Genomic DNA, 24,200 nt, shown 5'->3' with positions numbered 1-24,200 from the left:
TTACATCTTGCTCCGTTAAATGTTGTTCAGCTCTTTTGCTCTGTTCTGAACCCACTATTGGTATGCTTTGCAGCACTTCGTAACGCAACGCGACTGTTGTGTACTTAATATCAATCAATATGACAACCATATTTTTATGGGCATCTTTTTATCAGCCACCTCGGTGGGCATTTTGTCTTTTGTCTGTTGTGGCGTTGTATTTGTATAATAGTGTGTTCAGTAGTTTTGCATTTGCAGGATGCGTTTTCAACTTGCACGGTTGCACCCGTGGAGCTTGTTTTTGAAAGTTTCATCGTAGGTGCAGAAGGAACTCTGATAAGACAAGAATATGGGGGGGGGGTCTAGGGTTGCCAGATGTCCATATATACGGCCCAAGGGTGCATGCTGGGGTGGAGTGCATTGGATATTCATGATCTGCTGAGGGCTTAGGCATATATTTTATTTAGGCTATTTTATTTCATAAAGTTGGTTGAAGGCAAGAGTGGGGATACAAAGAGAAAGGGTAATATGGACAATTTCCCCCACCCAATGAAAAAACATTATTGGCATAGGCAGAGGTGCAGAAGATGGGCATTTGTCCGCCGTTCGAGAAACAACCTGTAACTGCATGTGCAGGAGGGAGGATTATGTGTATTATTGCCTTATGGTATTATTACCTTAAATGCAATTTTCTAATTGCTTCTATAATCACCAAATGGTGGAAAAACGAAGAGTTGCCCCAAATCACAGTAAACAATATATTTCACGAAAAAAAATTTCAACGATCAGATGATCATATTTCATTGAGAAAAATTGTATTATATGGTATATATGTAAACTGGGATCCTATATATATATATAGAGGATAAAATAACCAATTTCAATAAGATATAACCAATCGTTATAAAAAATGTTGGAAGAAGGCACTAATTTTTTTATTAAAATTGCTAAAAAATTACGAAGAAATGTTGAACTCAACAAATATGTAAAATGCATATCTATATTTTTTGCCATAATTATCGTAATATGATTGACATGCAGTTTTTTCTGGAAATCCTGTGCATTCACAACTTTAGTAAATTTACAAATTTAAATAAAGTCTCGTTAAAAAACCGAACGAATGTATAAAAAATAATCAGAATCCAAATTACAGGAATATACCATAATACAGGACACAAATGTCACTTCAGCCAAATCCCTATTACCCCTTGTCAGATGTCCTGCAGAGCAGAAGGGTGGGGGAAAGTATTTTCTTGCTGGCCATTTTTGAAAACATTTTGTTGAAGGTGAAGTGTTTTTTTTTCAAACCATTTCATGAATCTTCTGTGATCTTTGGAGGGTTAAGACCCCCCCCCCCCCCATTTTATTAACCCCCATGTGTTGCTACTCACAGTTTGGAAACCACTGATATAAGAAAACAGTCCAGCATAGTTTATTTTGTCAATTGAGAAAAGGTCACAGAAAAGTCACCAAAAAATCACATAATTTTGCTTTTGGTATTTGGTAGACACTGATTATTTATATTGAGAGTATATTTCTCTCTCACACTCCTTCTTATCTTAACCTTGAACAAAAGCTGACTCTGCCCACTGGGAGTTGATTGGGTTGATGTTTTATTGTAAAAACAGCTTCATTGCATTTTTAGAAGACGAACTATCTCGGGGGTGACAAAAATAAATATCTTGGGATTGCCGTTGAAAAAGGGTTAAGAATCATCTCAGCAGTTATCTTGTACAGCTTACTATGCTTCTAGGATTAGGCATTTTTCACTGAAAATTTCATAATTTCTTGTTAGTGTAAGTTGGAGTATTACTGTTTTTTAATTTAAAAAACAATACATTTAAATAAAAGTTAAAATATAGCAATTTCATTGTATGGTGGTAATATAAATAACATTTGTGTATAATCAAAGAGAATAATAATTGAAATGATTGTAAAATATTACAAGAACATATAGAACACTGCCTAAACATAACTTTTCTCTTATTCATTGTATTCTTTTTCCTTATCTTTACAGTATTAGGTTTGGGATATGATTTCAGTATTGACACATGGAGTGTTGGTTGCACTCTGTACGAACTATATACAGGCAAAATAATGTTTTCTGGGAAATCTAATAATCAGATGCTTAAGTATTTTATGGATTTAAAAGGGAAATTTCCAAATAGACTTGTACGGAAAGGAGCATTTCGAGAGCAACATTTTGATTCAAATTGCAACTTTCTTTCCCATGAAGTAGACAAAGTAACTGAGCGGGTGAGTTGATTAATTCTTGTTTTGTTCTATTTTACGATCCAAAATTGATGGTTTACAATCCAAAAGAATTATTTTTCTTGTACAATTTTTTTACTTACAGGTTAACAATTATTCAGCCACTTGAAGAATTCAAAAAATGGATTTTATATGCAATTAAAAATATTTATTTCCTTAATGCTTTTCTCATATTTTTATTTTCAATTTTAAATAGGAAAAAGTAGTAGTTCTTACAAATATTCATGTGACACGTGATCTGCAAGCTGAGCTAGTTGGTTCTCAGCGTTTACCAGATGACCAGTATAGAAAAGTTTGTCAGCTGAAAGATCTGCTGGAGAAAATACTCATGTTAGATCCAGCAAAACGTATATCGATCAATCAAGCATTAATGCACCCATTCATTCAAGAAAGAATATAAAAGTAAGTATCTCCAAATTTTTTTCTTTATTATGTATAAGATGAGATTCAGCTCCAGAAAAGGAAAAATTATAAAATATTCCTTTTTAAATAATTAGAGTGCACGAATTACACTATTTTGAAATGAGGAATGTGATCTAATTCTGACACTTCTAATTTTATCTTTTGATGAAATCTGTAATAAAAGACAACTTGAAATAAAGACTATGTTGTTTCAAGAATGCCTTGATAACAACATTTTATTGTGTTTTTTGTTCAGTAGAATTTAATATATGCACCACAAATTAGTTTAAAAAACATATGAAGCACTGTAGAGTAAGTGGAATTTTGAGGTAAATAAAACCCAATGTGGTCTGCGAAATTTGTTTTTTTTTCTGGAAATGGTTCCTGGCAGAATTTTTTCTTTGTACTTACTCTACATTTCAGTGAAAGGACTTACTCTACATTCAGTGCTTGGAAGAGACTAGCTTCTCATAAAAAATTAAGAGACCTAATAATGATATTTTGGAGTTACCTTCATCCTTTATTTAATGTCATTTTGATGTAATTATAAATACCTTTCATGGTTTTTTTTTCATTTAAAGGATTCAGAATTTAGATTGTCAGGATTATATCACATCTATCAATATATGCTTTCTTGCAAACCACTGTTTTTTCATCCTTATAAAATATTTGAGCAGTCCCCATTGAATAGTTATTTCAGAGTTAGTGGTAAAATTAGAAGCAGTTTGAATTTGATTTGAATGATGAATATTAGTATCCTGTAGTGCCTATCTGCCTATCATTGCAAAATCTAGAAATGCAAAGAAGAATTCATTTTCCTATATTGCAGGAGGAGAGCAACACACACAAATACAAGGATCCTTATTTACAGAGTTTCCTGAAGGAAAGTGAGGGACATATGATCTCTCTTCGCACCCTCTTATTTTTTAGACTCGCATAAGAATATTCTTCATGAAAACAGACGTCTTCCCTCTTAACCTTGAATGTACTTCCAGTACATGCCAGTTTTTTGAGAGGAAAACGTATGTGTTTCAGCTTTTAGTAACTCACAATTGTGTATTTGGAACTTCAAGACTTTTTTCCCCAGCTTAGTTTAGGTACCATAACACCAGTATACATACTGCATGTAAAACAAGCATATCATCAGTTTTGTTTGCTTTAATCAATGTGCAGTTCATATTACTCATTTAATTTGAAGTGAAATAAAGAGTATATACTTGTATCTAGCAAAAATTGTAATCTGTTCTTTTTACGATAGAATATAATTTTTTTTATATTCTATATATTTGGTGGAAGCATTTTAAAATTACTTACAGATTCAGTGCTAAAATGTTTAGTTGAGGTGTTTTTGTTTGATTTTTTTAATTTTGGCAGTAATTTTTGTCAAGGAAATTTTCTTTGTTTCAGACTGTATTGTAACTTAAAAATCCTTCCACCCATTCTAAATACCATTCAAATGGGATGATAATGATAAAACAATGAAATGTTAATTTGATTATATTAAATTTCTCATAACTTAAGCATTCATTTGTTTTTCAATATGGGCTCCGCAATGAATTTTGATGATCCTTTGTTAAAGAATACCCTTTATTCACACTTTGAGGAACTAGGTTAAAATATATGTAGGCTATATTTTTTTTTCTTCCCATAGTTCATTAAAAATTTATACTGATTGAAAATTGTTTTAATTTTATTTATTAATTTAATCAAATACAAAACTTTAGGGCTAAGCTGCCAGAATTTTTTTGTCCCATCTTTATTACACATACCTGTAGGAAAGGCCCCATTTCTCCTGTGCGCCATCTTTTTATTTAAAAAAACTGTTTAGTCCTATCTATTTTTGAAGATTGGGTTCCAGCTGCTCAAAATGGGGATTCTTTTTTATTTTTATTTTTTGTTTTCAACAAAACACTTGTTTTATTTTGTTGAAAACAAAAGAGTTCTCAGGCTGTTTTGTTTTTCTTTTCTTTACTTGTGTGGGTGAAATGTTACATATGCATAAGAGGAATATGGTGTTGACTTTTACTAAGTACAAAGTTTCTCTTAAGTTTTCCTGTGCAACTGAGGAAAAAAACTTATCAGCATTAAGCTATCAGTATTGAAAAAATATAGCTCTAAAGATAAGAAATTAATTTATCCAAATTTTGTCTTTTCGATTACTATGCAATTATTTAGTTGATTGAAGTTTGGTAAATGTTTTTTTTTTCAATGCATCAGTAAAAAAGAAAAACTGCAGTTCTCATGTCTGCTGGTAGAGAAATTAAATGTTTCCAAAGCAATTTGCATGTATTATCAGTAAATAACTGAAAATGTCACTTATGTATCATGTGTCTTTTTTAACCTAATAATTAGGGAATTGTGATAAGTATTGCATTTGAGTTGAATTCAACTATAACCAAATTTATATGAGAATTTTTTTGTTTGGATTATTCATTGTGATTCCATAAATACTGTGTTGGGATTTAATATGTCCTTCTGAATAATCTATTTAAAAAGAAATACATATACTCTGTGAACCCTTCATTTAACAGACCTTGATTCTATGACTTCTGATTTATTTTTTATTTTTTGTATTAAATATGAAACGTAAAATAAGTTTCATTACTATGATTTGAAAACATTGATGGTTCGCTGTAATTATGTATTATTTTTAAATGGAGTATACATTTTTTAGTTTTGAAACTGGAAAAAAATATATAAATTCATGCTAATATAGTTTATTTTTTGAGAAAGTTCGAATTTGGCATAATTATAAGCCTGCAGTTTATTGACCTTTCAGTTCAATCTCAATCAGGGTTAGATTTTCGGATTTTATTTTCAGATCAGTGTGATTATTTTACATAATACCTTTTTGGCATATGGCAATATTTACTTATATGTATATATCTTTTGACAAAGGATTTGTGAAACCACAGCCTGTATGCAGGTATTTTTTTCTTTTCCATGTGATTCTTTATGTATTGATAATTTAAATGCTTATGCTATGTTCATACAGGTATGAAGTCAGGGTGAATAATGCTGAGCTGAAATAGAGTGCCGTAATGTCATCAGTGGTAATTGGAATTTCTATTTTTCCAATGAATACTGATTTACTCATTAGATATTTGATTATGATTGAGTAAACATAACAATGATTGGTAAAAAATAAGTCGGCACCAATAAGCTCTATAAATGCTCTCGAGACACTATCTATAAATTGTTGCCTAAAATTTATGACATTTTATTAACTTTTTCATAACATCTATTTGTATGATGATAAGTTGCATTCAAATGAAAAATAAATGATTCTGAGCATTACTTGGTAAAGATGCATTTAGTTCTTGACAACAATAATGTATTTAATTGCTACATGTTTGAAATGTTTAGACTGTGACATTGCATAACACAGATACTATCTTATTTGTTTCTAATTCGTGTTATGATCAGTTAACTAAAATGAATAAATAATATTCAATTCTATAAGAAATACTAAATTAATTAAATAAGGGTAGAAGTGTAAGAGTGCCAAAAGTGAAAATGTTGAGAAATCGAAAAAAAAATCTTTTTGCAGCCCATAGGGATGTTCACACTTGCGACCTCTTTACACGTTCTTTTGAACTATTTAGAGGACTACCAGGTGCTTTTCACATTCGCAACATTACAAAACATTGCTCATTTGATACTTTAATGTGAAAAACTGTTTGAATTTTTTTTGGCACTTTTATTGTTTACCACTTTTACCCACAATTCGTGTCTGATAATTGCCAGTGCAATTCATCTACATAAACTGCATCATAAACCATAGAAAAATCGAATAATGAGACGCTTTGAATGTGTGAGTGTTGATGAGTGATTCAAACATTCCAATTTTTTTTCATGTTATTTATAATCTCGACCTTCGTTATATTGTTCTCAGGCCGTCTCTCTAACAAGGAGCTCCCGATCTTGCGCTCTCACCAAGTTTCACCAAGCAAGGAGCTGGTTGCAGAGATTACATTTGCATAGACATGAAGGTAGATTATAAAGATTTAAAACAGAAAAGAAAAAAAAACTTTTTTGAGCTTGGTGTGTGACAAAATAAGATTTTGGGTGGTTAATTTGGTTCCCATTTGGAGTCCCTTAAATGTTCATTCAATTTTGCTAAAGTTGAATGATAGCTCCCGAATTATAACTTAATCTGTTCTTAACAAATCTACATATGTTAGAAACTACAGAAATTATGGATCACTATCTCACTAAACTTTTTCAATTTTCCCATTTTTTTGAAAACATTAACTGATAATCTTTATAAGTAAAGAATTTTTTTCATGAATAGGTATTTACCAATAAAGACTCCCAATAGTTACTGGACTGGCATAGGTATTTATAGTTCAAACCAATTTTTGTAAACATGATAGTTATTTTTACGCTCTGTGCATTGTTTTAGCTATGTACAGTATTGTATTTTTAAAATGCCTGGTGTAGATACTTACTGATAGCATATGTAAGGTAACTTCTACGCTATGGGTCAGTTGTGGTTATTCCCTTGAATTTGATTTTTTTCTAATTGCTGAATAAATGCTTACCATCATTTGATTCATCAAGATATTTTTTAAGTCTAACTTTAATACTGAGCAATAAAACAACAATTATGCTTTCATAGAATTATAACTGCTTCCAGCAACTTCTTAGAACAACTTCTCAGTATACTTACATATTTATAAAACTTGTATCTGCTTTTTTTGTGATTCTTTTTGTCTCACAGCATAGAATTCAAAGGATTGAAGTATTTTCCCAATTTTGAAAAGTAAATAAACATCTAGGATAATCCAATGAAATAGCCCAATAAGCATCACAATCTTTTAAAGGAAACTTTTAAATATCATATTTACTTGCAATAAGTCTGATGATATATCAAACAAGAACCATTGATGAATGAAACCAACCAAATTATTCTTATTTTGATTCCTTTGATGGCGCAATGTTGAAATAAAATTTTGATTGACCCGTGGTATCACATGAACTGATAATTGATATTAAGGAATTTCTCAGGCACAAAGAAGTGACAAAAAAAGAAACAAAAAAGTTTTGTATGTCCGAACGGTAATTTTCTGAATTACACTTTCATTCAGGGGCTGAATTTTCTAAGGTATGTATGGAAGTTTCAAAAAGATTGTCCATCATTTTGATATGCAGCAGCAGTATCATCTCAAATTCAAATGTGATTGCAACTTATTTTTACTTGTTATATTTTAGCTCTTTAGGGTATGTTTTACATAAAGTAACACTATTAAGTGTAGTGACACCTCTGCTAGTGAACACTTCAGCTTATGAATTTTTTGATTAGCAAAGATTTGTTTCGATGTTTTTCTGCCTTGGCCAACGAATATTTTAGTTGATATTGATGCATGCGCTAACATAAAACAGCCACGTCGATCTAAACCACCGCAGTTGCCGCTGTGGTGGTCGAGTGGTTATAATGCCGGACTCGTGATGCGAGGATCCGGGTTCGAACCCCACAGTGGTGGTCGGCTGAAGTTGGTTTTCTGTGGTTCCCAACTTCAAGGCGCAAATGCGAGCCGATCTCCCCGTTAAAAAGTCTCGCCACAGAGAGCAACAGTCCTACAACAGTAAATCATTCAACCATAACACTTCACTCATAGTTAGTAAAACTGGGGGCATATGATAGCACTACACATAACAAGCATTACACAGAAACAAACTTTACGTCAGGTTGCACTACACGTACACGCACATTCCCGCATGTACCGATTCGTTGGGGGGTTCCGCGGGGGGGGGGGGGGTGCATGTGTGGTGTAGCAGTAGTAGGTAGGGGCTCGGGGATCCATGATGTTCTTAAGTCAGCCACCTCGTTGGGCAATTTGCCTGTTGTGGCGTTGTATTTGTATTTGTATTTGTATAAAATGAATAACTCGATCCAGTCACTTTTTCAGCCAGATTAATTTATTGCCACCTCTGAGAAGCTTTTCCCATACACCTACTTCTCTTTTTCTTCCAGAAAGATTTTGAGCCATTTTATATGGAATGATTAAGCTAAGAGAAAATTCATTAAAAAAAAGAGGAAAGCCTAAGTCTTGCAAATGTTTTCAGTGGATAAAATAAAACACTTAATACCACTCTAGACATTCTAGGAGTTTCTTTTTCCATCTGCATGTGTCTGAGAGAAAAAGGAACTGACTATATCACATAGCACACCACCTCACACACTTTTTTTCACTACTATAGTTCACGAACCCTACTGCATAAATATGTTCAGGTTTTCATTTTCCTTTAAATTCTCCTTCATCTAATTGCAAAGTTGTTCATCTCAGCCTTTGCTCAGTCAGTATTTGTAATTTTTACAATGCTACTTAGTGTTTTATGAAACTTATCTTCAAATTTTGGGCCAGTTCTGAAACAAATTAAACAGCTTTCTATAGAAACCTATGGGAAATTGTATTTTGATAATGAATATGATTCTGGAATGAATTATCTTTGTTAGCTGAGGTATCACTGTATGCTAAAATTTCTTAAGCTCTACCCCCCCCCCACCCCTTTTCAAATGAAACGTTTAAAGGAATTGGACACTAATAAATGGATAGAGAGTATAAATTATATGAAAAATCATTAGGATAAACACTTATTCTCCTGTGGATTCATTGCAATGAGAAATATTATCGGAGAGAAGGCAAATTTTCTATACCATTTGAGAGATTTACTTTGATAGACGATGTAATAATAAGTGTTCACTATGTATAAAAAAGGAGGTTACTTTCTTTCATATAATTTAGTTTACTACCAAAAGTTTATAAAATGAATGCCTCCTGCTCAAAAAAGGCTATTTGAGGGTGTTGTGGGTTGTTTAATCTTTGTTAGAGCCTTTCCTGACCCTGTACTTCCACTCCTAGGAGAGATATGGCGCTGACATGAACACCTAAGCATATGATCATTGCAAGAAATCCTGTCATCAAGCAGTTAGTGCATTAACTCTTGGTGGGAAACAAAGGAAAAGATGTTTGGATTCCATTATAAACTGTAGGAGGTGTTCTTATTAGTTTTGGTGTGCACAAAATGACCTTTGGTGCTACAAAACTGATAAAATTATTCAGAATATGAGTATAAAATAAATCTTAAGGAAGAAGAGGTTATAAGGTGTTAGAAAATTAACTGATATTCATATGTATGTGTATATATGGGGGGGGGGGATTCAACTTATGCTGTTATCATCGGTCTCGTCTATTGTTTAAATTCAGGGGTATTACTGTACAGATTTTTATCAGTCAATGGCAGAAAAATCTTTTCATCTATAATTTCCAGAGACTGCTATGTACAATAACAGATAAAGTAGATTCTCTTATACAAGGTTTTAATTGGTTAAATTTTTTTTTGCTCTCTCTCTGTTTCGGTCAACTAACACCTTAATGGAAGAATATAGATATATATTTGTACTCATCAAAATGAATGTGTAATGTGTAACTTAGTTGTCTATCCTTGTTGGTCTAGCTCCTACTCGCCGGATTATTTTTTTTGCTTTTCAGGGATACTAATAAGCAAGAGCATTTATTGTACAACATTGATGCTGATTATTGGATGGAGAGAAATAAAACGTCACACAAAAAACAATTGTGCAGGTTTCTCAGATTCTTCGTGAAAGTTATGTTTTGTGGTTTTTAATTTTCCACTGATTCAATCATACATGAGTGACATCTGATATTTATTATTATTAGTTTAAATTTTTCGCTATTGAATACCTTTTTTATAACATTTCAACTTCAAGAACCACTAAGTGATTAGCTTTTTTTGAAGCACTATATAGGTAGAAATAAGACGAGGTGGCACATGAAAATTTTGAAAACTTGGTTCCCACAATACAACATTTGGGTTTGTTTAACCTGTGTTTAATACTGTTGGTTTGCTATTTCGCAATTAACCTATAAAAATTAGAGAAAGACAGAGAAAAGTTAATGTTTAAGTCACAACTTTAAATAAACTGTTAGGACCAAAAAATATTAAAAATCATATTTATACACAATCAAATCTCATTTAAGACTAAACTTGCTTGATAAAAATTGAATATTTTTGCTGTATTTTTTTCCTACTTCATCTTGATGAGATTTCACTGTATATACAGTGAACTTGTCTATACTGTGCACTGTATGAGACACAAACATGCCTTGAACAAAATCGAAAGACAGTCCCATTAATGGTTATCATTAGCGTTATGATGTGCACTTTTATAATCCGGAAACCTTTCTAAAAAAATTATTTCAGTCTCTTGAGACGCTCCATTTGTTAGGTGACCGACCAGTTGCTAGCCGTTTCACAAAGATGCTATATTTCTGATGTGGCAACATACATACAAGCATTTTTTTTTATATTTGACTGGGAATTACAAGTAATACACCAGTTCATTCAAATAATAGCTATCACAGACATTTTTATTTCATTCAAAACTGAAAATCAACTGCAGTCGAATCTCACCATAGTGAACCTGGTGTCAGAATTACAGTAAAACTACCTGTCAATTTTGACACATCCCTATATTGAATGGTTTTGAATGGAACCAACCATTTTACCCAGAATGTGCACAATACTATACCTCTATATCTTGGACATCTCTCCAGCTTGGACAGATTTTAATGAAACCACGGGTGTTCAACTTGGGTTTTACTGTATTATGAAACCTACTAGTGTATTTATTATTTGTTTGCATGCTGCTATCAAATTAAAAGTCTGAAACTGGCATTTCAATGATTATCTAACTGAATGTAAATGTTATGAAGTCTGAGTTGCTCACTGGGGGAAAGATATTTTGAAAAAAAGATTGGTTTACATTTACTCCTTAAAGTTAGAACAACAGTAACCTAACTTCAGCCACTGAAAGTTTTGCTGAATTCAAACTGGGCTCAACACAAAGCAAGATGCAGGAGCTTAACCAAAGCTGACGAGTTTGAATGTGTAATTATCCCAAAGCCTATTCTAGCATTTCGAGGGAGTTTAACCCCCCCCCCCCCACCCAGTATTTCTCTTGGAAAGCAGCAATAGGTTGTCATTCTTTAGAACTGGCAGAAAATGGAATTTACATGCTTAATTATTGCCCTAATGGCACATAAAACTAACATTGACCTCTCTATGTGATGATGCTATCTGACTATATATTTTTTGTGATTTAATCTGCATTTTCTTGTTAGATAGAATGTAATTAACTTCTCCTGGATATAACAAACCAAATGTTCTAAACTATTGCTCTAGGCCAGGGATGCACAACCTTTTCAGTCTGCTGGCCAGATATGCTGCTATATTTCTGCCACTTGTGTGTGTGTCAGCCAGAAACTTGTATATACATTGTAGTCATATGACCTGTATGGTGTGATTCCGGTAATTTTGGACGTCCCAACTTTTTTTTATGAAATGTCCTGCCTCTTCCCTTATTTTCAGCCAGGATTAGTTGAATTTATGAAATAATTAACATTATTCTCGAGACTTAGAATCATAATTGCCATATTATAATTTATATCATAATTAATCATAGTCACATAAATGTATTCATCTCATATATTTGCCAAACATGTATTTTTGGTGAATCACATTTGTACCCACTGCCTCTGGCAGTAGCCATAATTTTCCACCATTGGCAATTGATTCAGCGAAAGTTTTCAACTTTATTTGCCTTTGATAATTTTTTTGGTTTAATTGCCAACTTTAATCACATTTGATTTTTTTTTGGTGAGAATTGGTGATATCCTGTATTCTCTCATAAGGATCCGATTTCTGTTACCTTTTCTTTGAGTAAATATGGTTAGCCTAGGTGTATTTTGAGCTTTGTGTATTGACATATTTCTTCTGAAAATCTTTCAATGGTCGGATGATTCTTGGTTGGCCAGGGGTTGTGCGCTCTTGTGCTAGGCTCTGTTCTAAGCCAGGGTGCAAGAGATTAACACCTGTATTAGTCTGGTGCAAAGTTCTACCACTCGTGTCACATGGTTTGTTATAGCTGGGTTCAAATATATATAGTCCTCCAAGCACGAGAGAAGACAACTATGTCAAGTCACATCGGACGATTCTGTTCTGTTTGATGAAGCGATTCCTGTAAGAGAATCGAGACATGACTTAGACAAGTCTCATCTCAATTGTGTAGGACTATAGCTGTAATCTATTAATTGTAAAGGAACAATTACAAAAAAAAATGCACAGCAAATCAACACAGAAATGTTGCTTTCATATTTTTTTGTGAAAGTTTTTCATGGCCATAAATTGATTTTCATTATTTTATTAGAAATTTCAGGCTCATCCATCAATGGCACCACTCAACATGAAATTCTCAGTTACTGATCACATGATGGAAGTGTATATCAAGTAAAAACTCTTATCTATAACGTGTGAATCAGATATTAAAGAAAGTTGTTACGTCTATTTCCAGTGCTGTTTACTGCTTGTTACCCATTGCATATGTGTGGATAGAATAACTGGATTGCAATTACCACATTGTGCTTGACTTCTGTAACAATGAGCACAAATAAATGTGTTTAAGCTTGTTCTTTGGTGTTGTTCAAAGTGACTCAATGCTTTTGTTATGATGTTGGGAAAAATTGTTTTGATAACAATAATTTTTTGGAAAATTTGAAATATTGTAACGGTAAATTGTAGTACAGACTCTTGATTATTTCTGCTCTGATTAATTTTCCCAGCATTATTATTTTCATTTTGAAATCCTAATATACAGTACAGTTTGACAAATCCAAAGTTGCAATGACGACTAACAAATTAATAGAGAAATGATGTTTTGTCAGTCAGAAATGTATTTGGGAATCAATTTTTCTGGTGGTCATGTCAATTTAAACCTTTGATAAGAAAAGTCATTTGCTTCCTCCAGAAATCTTACATACCAAGCAAGTGCGCAAACCTATGCTAAAGAGACACAACTTTCTTTTCCATATAGCATTCATCACTAGTGCAATGTGTTATGTAGAGACATTGCTGCCTTCCTTAACTACAACAATTCTGCCCTGGATGGCGACAGTATAGAGGAATAATGTTCTATCGCTGTCTCTACTTTGTGCATCATGCTAGTAATGTGTGCTGTATGGAAAGAAAAGGTGTGTCTCTGGTTAGAGCACTTGTTGGTATGCAGGAGAACCCAAATTTGATTCCCAGAGAAGACATGAAAACCAGCCACGTCTTTACGTTAATATTCCTGGGGGAACCTCTAATGTATAGGAGGGACACTGGAAAAACGAACCCTATAACACCCAGAGAAGACAACTGACTTTTCTTTCCAAAGGTTGGAACTGACATAACAACCAGAAAAATATATTTCTAAAAAAAAAATAATAGTCTGACTTGTGTGATTATAACAAACATGGATGTTATGAATTTTTACATATAACAAAATTTTTATATTTTCCTTTAATTTCATATCACTCGTATCCTATGCTTATCAAGCTGGTGCGAATAAAACAAAGTTTGCATATAACAAAAATTTCCAGTTTTTTTTCCACCTTCGTTATGAACGGGTCCGACTGTATTGACACAAATTTCTGTGTGTGGTTATTAAATTGCAATCGGAGGACAACATAAAAATTTTTGGAATTCATATTAGTATATTTACCAACAGGTTATTACTGTGTTGATGATTGGAAAAGTTGAAAGAAACATTATTTTGTATGTCTTTCTAAAAACGGTGCTTAGATTTTTTTTGGCGATTTGTCAGGCCTTGATATAAGGTAAACTGCGGCAAATGGAAATTGGGATAATAAGTGGAACAGCACAATTTGTAAAATTCAATTGACTTCTGGGAATGGGCTCTTGCAGAATTTTTCTTTCGTACTTTATTTTCAGTAAAAATATAATTGGTATGATAGCTGCTCATACAAGGAGCTTCCATATGGAGAAGTTAGGTTTGTCATCAAGGTACTACCTGTTGTGGCCTTTACATTTCGACTATTTCTGGAAGTGTGAGTTTGCCTAATATAGATATTTCTGTGCCAATTTCTCACTTTATATTTACTTCATCTGTCATTTTATTATAATTATGGTATCTCTTTAGATAAAGTAGGAGTTAGAAGGTTTACAATTTTTCTCCTTTTTCACTGTGTTGAGGCAAGTGGAACTCAATGCATTTACAACTGTGTGTCCCCGCATTTTTGCAAATTTTGCATTTCCTTTGCCATATAATATTTAATTTATAGAAGGAGGGCATATTTTTACATTATAATTTTCTACATTCTAAAGTTATTAATTAACATTGTGAGTTCTCTGCATACTCAAGTTGTAAATTAGCTTCTGTACCAAAGTAATAAAATTTTTGGGGCTTTTTGTGGTTTAAATGAATTTTTTTTCCTTTGTTTTTGTTTGAACTTTTTTTTATTTATGAATGATATTGAAGCACAATCAGTGCCAGGTTCCACTTGCCCCAAGGAGGCAAGTGGAACCAATGCCCTGCTAAAAAATAAGATTAATCTAGAAAAAGGGGTACTAAAGAAAATGTAATTAAAGCACTGAAAAAAAGAGTAACTCAAAGAACCTGCTGCCATATTTTTAAGAAGTTTTGTTGACTTATGAAAAAAAAGCAGTTCTGCTTACCTTACAGGGTGTTTATGATTGAAGTCGGCCTGTTTTAAACCGTCTACAGCCATATAACTACTCATTATACCAACTTTAGGAGTGTCTTTTAGTGAAAGGATATCCCTTAGGGGCCAGGATTACACTATAAAAGTTTGATAAAAGTTCTTTTATAAAACTTTAAAAATGCAGCCAATAAGACTATTGGTTGCATTTGTGCAAATATAACCAGTACGATTATTGGCTACATTTTTATAGTGTAATCTCGGCCTTAGAGAAATGTTTTCAAAGACCCTTAGAAAACTGAATATTACTGCATAGCTTTCGTCAGGAATAACACGTTTGTACTTGCAAATTTCACTAGCTAAGCACTTTCTTGTAAACTATTCTAAGCTTTAGTGAAGAGATGAGAATGTAAGTACCTGTGCTGGAGATTTTTAGATATCGGGGCATATGTACTAAAATTTACATAGAAAATGCCCTCTAGTATAGTATATGTCAGAACTGATTTATTTACAGTCAACCCTCAGTTTACCAACAACGAAAATTGATTCAGTTTACGAACTTGTAGTGGTTTATGAACATGCAAGTCAGAGAAAATTAGACCAAATCCTGATGCAACAATAGGGAAACCTAAGTTGCTCTAGGGCAATTTTTTTCTCTTTTAAATTCTTTTCCTCCAAATACAACTTACCCTATCAGGGCCACAACTACAGGGGAGGGGGGGGGGGGATTTGCTGCGCCGGACGATCAGAGGGGGCACTAATTTCCTTTAAACTTCTCTTCAACATTACAATGGGGTAATGCGTGCTTGCCCCGGCTGACAAAGCATCTAGTTACGGACCTGTTCCCCATGAATCAACATACTCAAACTTTGAGGTCAAAGAAATATTTCTGAGATATTTTGCAACCTCTGACATAGAACCATCACTTTAATGTCCTACGTTGCTTATAGATAAAGCTTGGCAGCAGGACCATACCAACAACCTATTTTGCAGATGGGGGGGGGGGAACGTTATCTCATGTATATATCAGTAACATTTTGGGGTTGCCCCCCCCCCCCCCATCACCCCTTGATATAGCCTTGCTTGGCAGCAAGTGATTCACATGACCATGAATTTGGTTTAAAAGGTGTCTAAATTTTTTTTGCTTTGAGAAAAAAATTTCGGGAGCTTTGACACTGAGATTAATACAGTAGAACCGCCATCAACGAACTTTTTTTCTTTGAATAACTTTAATGGGCCCCAAATGTAGTTAGCCTTTCATTAACGGACTTTCCTCATTAGTGGACAAAATCTTCAGTCCGAAGGGTGGGCGTTATCGAGAGTTTCTACTGTAAATAAAATTTCCGAGACATGATCTGGCTTAAGAGTGGTTCCCTGCGGAACTAAACATGTAGATTCTCAGAGTGTATTATTGACTGAAATATCTATATTAAAATAGGACTGATAATTGCATCTGCTAATGGTATAGTGGGTAGGACTAAGTCGTTGGTTGATGATTCACACCCCATTTATAGCGAAAGTTCCATGCCATTAGAAAATTCTAGAAAAAACATTGCTGGCTATTTTCAATTCTATTTAATTACATTATGGTTTAGAGGGTTTTTCAGATAGGGTACAGAGGGCAAAGCCACCATAGGGAGCTGACCCATTTCTTGGAATATATAAAATTGAAAATTTGCACTGTGCAAGCTGCTGTATTTATTATATTCGAATATGTTCAGTTTTTCAGTGCTACTCTTGTGTCCAGCTCAGCTCTGGTGTAGGATGCGATCCCGATATCTCAAGGTTGCACTGATTCAAAGAGGAAAGCGTTTTCATTGTCAGTATGATGATTTCAATTGGTTTTACATCATGCACTTGAGCTTAAAATAGAGTTGTAACTGATAGATGTAATCTAAACCGGAAATCTTCAGGGTCCCAGGAACGAATGAATTCATTCAACGTTAATTTCTATGGAAAAAGTTATTTTGGTTTGCTAACAAGTTCAGGAATGAATTAAATACATTAAAAACTTGTAATTCTTTTGAGTGACATCATATGGAGCTATTCTGATAGTTACTTAATGTTGGCGATGAAAAAACTTTGCCAACTTGGTATGTACCCCTAGGGCCAAGCGATTTTTCTGAGGCCCTATCAGGAAAGGTCTCAGAAATTTCAATCAGATCTCATTTTTGTGAAGGCTATGTCTTAAGATGGCACTGGACTGGTGTACCTCCGATTATGGAAATCCTGTCCTGTACAACTGCCTGGCCACCTTAGCCATAAATTGTTTTAGTGCCATGTTTTGGGTTTTTTTTTAAATAGAGCAAAATAATAGAACAATTTCCTAAACATCACTTTTTTTTATTGTATTAGAGTATGCAAAGATACACACATATATATATACTATAAGTACGGAGACATTTCAAAAAATCAAGATAAAACATGTCACAAGTTACGTTCAATTTATTTGAACATAATCATGTGCCTCTTCCTATTCTTTTTCTTATTCAACTTAACCAAGGCTTCGTCAATGAGCGATGTTTCTCCAGTTTCTTCTATTATTCTGTGCAAGAATTTAAGTCCTGCAACGTTGAAACCAATGATATCTTTCACATCGTAAAGCTCTCCAAGAAGACATCTTTTCAACTTACTTATCAGTCCGGAAGCATCTTGCATCACTGATATCTGCCGAAGGTGAACCCTCATGAGAAATAGAATACATCTAGTTGTCAGTTCCACGTCCCAATTCCTTTTCGAGAACTCAGTTAATATATTTAAAAGTTCAATCACGTAACTGAATGGCAAGTGCAGTAGTGTTTCTTCGATGCAGGAAGATTTCGCCTTGCGAAGAACCTTCAACATGTATTCATGTGGGCAGATGACGGAATAAGCTGCAAGCATCGGATCAGGGGCGGGGAGAGGTAAATCTCTCTCGGCCTGCTTGCATTCTATTTCATATTCTTGTAATTTAGCTACCTCAGCTTTGAATATTTCTAAAGCCTCTATTAGCAGCTCAACACCTTTCAGAGTTTCAGGGGTCGTTTTACTCGCAAGGCCGACTTCTTTATTAGCTTCGCCAGCGACAATGGGCTCTTCAGAAGTCAATTGATTGTCCAATTCTTTCTCCCTTTCCATTTCGAGTTCTTCTTCTAACACCAAAGGTTCGTTGGTCTTCTCCCAAAGTCGGATTGACTTGTCTTGAGACGATGTTGTGACAAATAATCCATCAGGACTCACGGCTAATGCGGTTATTTTCGACTGGTGACCCTCCAAAGTCAATATTTTCTGAAAATTATCAGCATCCCATTGCTTCAGCTTCTTGTCTTTGCCAGCAGAAAAAAACATATGCGTTTTGGGCAAAAAATTAATACACGTTATGCTATCCTCGTGGGCAAAGATAGATTTCAAACAGTTACCGAACTCTAAGCTCCAAATTTTGATATTCCTGTCCCTAGAACCAGTTATCAATAGAGTACTGTCATACGAAATGTCAAGGCAAGTTATCGGTAGTTTGTGTCCGTACAACGAGAACGCAAATTTCAACGTGTCACAGAAAAACACTTTCACGGTACAATCTAGTAACGACGCTGCAACAAATTTATTGGTGGGGCAGCACTTTGCACACAATATTTCTTCAGTTAATTTGAGTGTTCTCGTATGTGTGAGAGTTAACCTTTTCTTAGTTTCTGAATATTCTTTGTCTTTTATCAGCTCATAGTCCCAGAACTTCAATTCTTTGTCGTTGCTTCCCGTAACGATCCCTTTTTGGTCTGGCGATTTACACAGGGAGGAAACGGCTCCAGCATGTGCTTCAATTTTCTCGACTAACTGATGGGAAGACAACTCAAACAACAGCAATGAGCCGCTCTTTGTGCCGATAACACAGTAATTATTTCCGGCAATGAATGCAGAACAGAGTGCAACATCGCATGGAAAAGTATGCGTGCAACGCTGACTGTCCACATTCCAAATCTTCATAGTTTCGCTGCTGGCGGACAAAGCCATTATGCTATCAGAGCTGAAAGACAGTGTATTAATATTACTGCGGTGACCACCAGACTTCATGTTGCACAGAAGATGAGGTTCCGTCACTTTGGTAACGGCATTCAACTGATAGACACAAAAACTGTTGTTGCTGAGCAAGATAGCTATCCTTGAATGACCATTTCTCAAAGCCCTAATGTCAAACGTTACGATTTTTGCATCTACATGGATAGGGTTCACGCGTTGTATGACATCGTTCAAAGAAATGTTTTCGGCGCTGAGTGGATCTTCATCATCACCACCCCCACGATTCTTTTTCATCTCTTTCCTTCTCCTCCGCCTATACTTCTTCAGTGCTTCGTCTTGAGTGAGAATTTTGAACAGATGCAATGTTTTCGCATAACCGTGGCACCCAAATAGTCTTTCATCTTTGTCCAGCTTCACAGACCTTATCTTATTTTCGCCCTCAGTCAAGATTTTACCAAATTTACTAACTGACAAGAAATTCATCTCGCTCTCTGAATAATCTGGTTCCTCAGAAGCTGTTGCGGAGGTGGCAACATCTTGGTTTTCTTTGAAAAGCACGTCCCACACAATTAAATCCGAGTCATTCGCTCCACTTATCAGTCTACAATCGCTAACGAGGACAAAATCTGGGACCTCTGAGTGACTGGCAACAACTGTTTTGAAGCAGTGCTGCGAGTGAAGATCCCAAAACTTCAATAGAGTGTCCTCAGAGCTACTGACTAGTATGTTGCGCTCTTTAAAAAACTGACACTTGGTGATTGGCGCTGTGTGGCCCTTGAGACGGAACATACCAGTTTCGCCAACAAGGTCCCAAAGGACGATCTCGGTGTCCTTGCCTCCGGACACCAACCTCAAACACTGCTGGTCGAAAGCTAGACATGAGACGGGAGACCTATGTCCATGAAAAGTGACCACGCACGTCCTATTGGCGAGAGAAAAAACTCGGATGGCACCATCAGCATAGCCAACGGCGATGTTCCTCTTTGTGTCACTGATCATGCAAGTGACCGAGTGTTTGTCGCCAAGGAGCTCGCCGATCTTCTCACACGTGCGATAATTCCACAAAATCACGTTTTCACAAGCCGGCACCGCGACGATGTGCAAGTCCTCGTTGTCTACGAGTAATATATTCCCGGTGGCACTGGATATCACGCCAAAGACTGGTCCCGCGGCGAATCTAAGATACTGTTTAGTTAAACCCATTTTGATGAAGGCTTTTATAGAAGTGGGGAGTATTTTTCTTATAATATGTAAACTTAGCTTCACCGCCACGAGGTACTCAAAAGTATAAACATTAACTTCAGCCTGATTACACAGGGTCTATATATATATCTGGATCATCACCTGACTTGATTGCACTTAAAAAAAGATGTGACCATATATTTATCACAAAGTTTCATGATTCCTAAACAGAAAAGTTGGACTCGTATTGTCATCTACTATTTAGATTGCAAACAAAAAAACTATGCTATAATACTACTACTTTTTAACCACAGATGGCATGATATACCATATTCTTAACCCATTGGTCAAAGCCGCCTAAATCATTATATATCAATAAATATCGCCGCCAACATGTTGAATTTGCAGCCAGGTCGATGGAATGTTCCTGAGTATATTGCTGATCCAGACTACCATTGGTATAATCACCTCTTCCCGAAAAGCGCCAGTTGAAAGGAAAAAACAATGCTCCAAAAAATATTTTTCCATATCGCGAATTAATCATTAAATTTATGCACATTAATGATATAAATATAGTCGATATAAGTACTACTTATAGCTCAGTGGCTGATTTTAACTTACTGTAGTTTCTCCGGGAAGCTGTATGATTCTTCAGCTGTATGACCATTGAGAAGAAATATAATGTGAAAAATATTTCCTTCATAGGAGGTTTGCTGCCATCTAATTTTCAAACATGATACCAAATGTCAATTTTATTTTCTTTCTAATCAGATGGCAGCAGCAGTTCTATAATCAGTTTGATTTTTTTTCTCATTGATGTTTGCTAGCAGCGATGGTAACTCGTGGGAAAAATTGACTGAAATTTGCCCAAGTGGGAAATTTTGAGAGTTCATCATAAAAAAGAATTTTTGCAAAAAATAAAGAAATTAATGCAGTGCAATATTTTTCAATTGTAAAATATTTGATTATGTATTTTTCCCGCTAGATAGCAGCACATTTTTCTGAATACTTGGGAAAAATTTAGTCAAAAGGTAATTTTTTTTGAGGGAAATTTCGTTGGAAGAGGTTACTAGCATTGTTTATTAATCTGTCGATAGATGGCACAACAAGTTCACTGTTCAGATATGGATACTTGTATAATTATATGTGACACATTCAATAATAACTGTAGGTGATCTAAATATTCATGTGGGAAAACATGTATTAAAGTGAAATTTGCTTAAAAGTTCAAAAATATTTTGATTCGAGTATTCATGATTTCTCCCCCCCCCCGAACACATAAATCGTTGTATTTAAGCCGGGGGGATGGCATCATCAGCTTATAAGAATGCCACAACACCGCCAAACAAATAAATCCCTTCAAATCCTCAAAGTTGCGTGAACTTTGATTGTGACAACATTGAATTAAATTTTGTTGAGCTATAATTATAAAATTTCCACATAAGTCTCTACGACTTTTAAACTATATATTTAATATATAGCAATATAAAAGATTGTTTCATTTAAAATTTTAAAACTATTTATAGACGATACATCCATAGCTGTTGTAAAGAAGAGGAAGCCGAGTACTGTTAGGAGTGAGTGGTTTTTCATTACCATGATTTTTTATATGAAATAATTTTTGAATAGAAACAGTTATGAATTTTTTCTTTACATATTTCTCTTTCGATAGAGTGAAAGTTTCTACCCTCTAATTTGAGGCACTATGTTCAGGACATCGTGGGCCCCCGGGTCAAGTGACTTTCCCAAGGCCCTACCTGGCCAGTTTTCGAAAATTTCAACCTGTTCTTGTTTTTGTGAGGTGCCCGGGTGGGCCTATGCATTATGATGGCATTGACTATGACCATTCAATAGAAATACGCTTTATCGTTGTTTATTGACCTTGGAGCCAGACCATATATTTTCATAGTCCTCTTATAAGGGCTGTCTTAAGAGTATTATGACCCCCCCCTTCCCCACGGGCAAGATGATTTTTCTGAGGCCCTCTAGGTGAACAAAAATTCCCGCAGTGCACATGCTCTATCTGAAAATACTTAACTAGATCTCTCTCGTTATCACCTAGGCTTCTTCCTCAGAGGTGTATTTAAGGTTGTGCCACCTATAGGCTATACAAATCTTGATGTCCTTATCTAATTTTATTGACTCATTTACTGTCTTGTGTCGTGACCCTATTGGTCCTGGTCCCTAAATATACCACTGTTTCTAGGTCACTCTCATGGTAACTCAAGAACAGCTTTGGTATTTATTTTTGGCAATATGTTGGTGATTTTTTCCTTTGGTGAGAAAAATGCCGGAAAGCATGATAAGTTGCCAAGAATGAAACAGTCATGCTTCTGAACGTCTTTCTTGCTAAAGAAAAAACTTGCCAACACATAACTAAAAAGGGATACTATACTTGTTAATGACGATAAAAAAACTAGCAGTAACAAACAATAGAATCTTGGACTAAATAAGGGATCAAGATGAAAACATACATCCTTAGACCAGAAACGGGAATGAAAAATCTATTTTTGAAGAAAAATTGTTTGAACATTAAAACTTCAACAATACCAATCAGAATTCTTATACGTTTAACGGTCAGAGCTTTGAACTTCGAAGCAGGAATTTAAGCCGTGTATCCCATTTGAAAAAGTCTCTGAATTTTAAAGCAAGCAGACCTTCAGCACTACACTGACAAATCGTGAAAATTTGTACATTTGCTTCTTTCACTTCCGAAATCAAGGAGAGATAGCAGCATTTCTTGGTCATGCAACATGCATAACTTCATGACATCATAAATAGGTTTGTTTGGTCCACTTACCATACTTTCTGGCATGTAGATTTGTTGGGAATTTCCCCATAGGAATGTACATGAATATGAGACTTTTTAGATCATGTACAAACCATATCCAAGGCAACCACCATAGCAACTTCCTCAGCAGTCATGGAAGATTGAAAGAACAATTATAAAAATGTAGAAAAGGAAAAAATTTTTTTTCATTGCTGGGTGCTAAATATGTATATACAGTTGAATCCCATTTTAAGAATACCGTTAAAGCGAAAATCTCGTTTTAACAAACACTTTTCTATTCCCCCAGATAAGTTTGCATAGGAACAATGGAGAAACTTGGAATTTCTTTATAACAAAATTTCGTTATAACAAAGTAATTTCTGCAGTCTCTTGGAGTTGGATTTGACTGTATATATATTTTTAAGTTATCTATCGGCCTCTCCAGTTATATTAATTGCTGCAGAATTATTTCAATGTAATTTATGAGCCATTGTTAATAACTAAAAAAAACTTATTTTACATGAATTGATGCAGTTAAATATTTAAAGGCAATAACGGGACATAAACTTCAATTTTCATACTAAAGAAGATACAAATAAAACGTTGAAATCAATGTTATTGCATGGATATCCAACTTAAAAGTAGGTCCGGGGCTAATTATTTTATATTTAATTTTCTGGGCTTTGTATCTCCAAGCGAACTAAATATTTTGAAAATGAAGAATTCAATTTTTAAAATTATTGATGTGATAGAAATTAGGGATGGAGACGGCTAGTCGGCTAGTGATTTGGCCGAATACCGAATATTCGGCTAATGTTATGACAGAATACCAAATATTCTGCGACCGAATATCAATCTTAAAATTCACCATAATCATAAATAAAATTGCTGTTTTTAATTCAAAATAATATTATTGGTAATTTAAAATGATTGATAATGAATTTTAATTATGAAATTTGTTTAAATAAATATTAAAAAACTGGCAATTGAAAGATTTTTATTACCATGATACTAACAGTCAAATTTAACGATGATGTATTGTGTTTTAATATCACTTACAGAATCAGTTTATTTTTAAT

General features: G+C 34.4%; 3 protein-coding genes across 8 annotated transcripts in view; 2 read left to right on the top strand and 1 right to left on the bottom strand.

Annotated features, from left to right (window-relative positions):
* Positions 1–13,021, top strand: part of Prp4k (Pre-mRNA processing factor 4 kinase) — a 44,951-nt gene extending 31,930 nt beyond the window's left edge. The window contains exons 14-19 of one of the 6 annotated variants that reach the window (XR_016195711.1): positions 1,997–2,235; positions 2,447–2,652; positions 3,482–3,539; positions 5,648–5,705; positions 6,548–6,644; positions 12,887–13,021. Coding sequence is in view for 1 of the 6 variants with exons in the window: in XM_089254874.1 (XP_089111000.1) it covers positions 1,997–2,235; positions 2,447–2,650 (443 nt within the window). In the remaining 5 variants the exon portion in view is untranslated. Of the gene's footprint in view, positions 1–1,996; positions 2,236–2,446; positions 2,653–3,481; positions 5,950–6,547; positions 6,645–6,946; positions 7,023–10,148; positions 10,272–12,886 lie in introns of those variants that run through there. The other 5 variants (XR_016195710.1, XR_016195709.1, XR_016195712.1 and 2 more) reach the window with 5 other exon arrangements.
* Positions 13,022–17,508: 4,487 nt separating this feature from the next.
* On the bottom strand, positions 17,509–20,617 carry LOC149064397 (WD repeat-containing protein 3). Its single transcript, XM_089255046.1, has one exon. It carries the CDS (start codon positions 20,370–20,372, stop codon positions 17,622–17,624), a length of 2,751 nt encoding a protein of 916 aa, XP_089111172.1. The 5' UTR covers positions 20,373–20,617; the 3' UTR covers positions 17,509–17,621.
* A 1,078-nt stretch (positions 20,618–21,695) lies between these two features.
* Positions 21,696–24,200, top strand: part of LOC149064396 (uncharacterized) — a 61,455-nt gene continuing 58,950 nt past the window's right edge. Inside the window, exon 1 of the mRNA XM_089254768.1 lies at positions 21,696–21,928. The gene's annotated coding sequence lies outside the window, so the exon portion shown is untranslated. The remainder of the gene's footprint in view (positions 21,929–24,200) is intronic.

This window comes from Pholcus phalangioides, unplaced genomic scaffold, assembly GCF_987345545.1.
Source record: "Pholcus phalangioides strain wild (caught in Gottingen) unplaced genomic scaffold, Ppha-v1.0 ptg000042l_1, whole genome shotgun sequence".
In the NCBI taxonomy this organism is placed as follows: domain Eukaryota; kingdom Metazoa; phylum Arthropoda; class Arachnida; order Araneae; family Pholcidae; genus Pholcus; species Pholcus phalangioides.
Note: the sequence above shows the minus strand (reverse complement) of the source record. Positions and strands in the feature narration are given on the sequence as shown.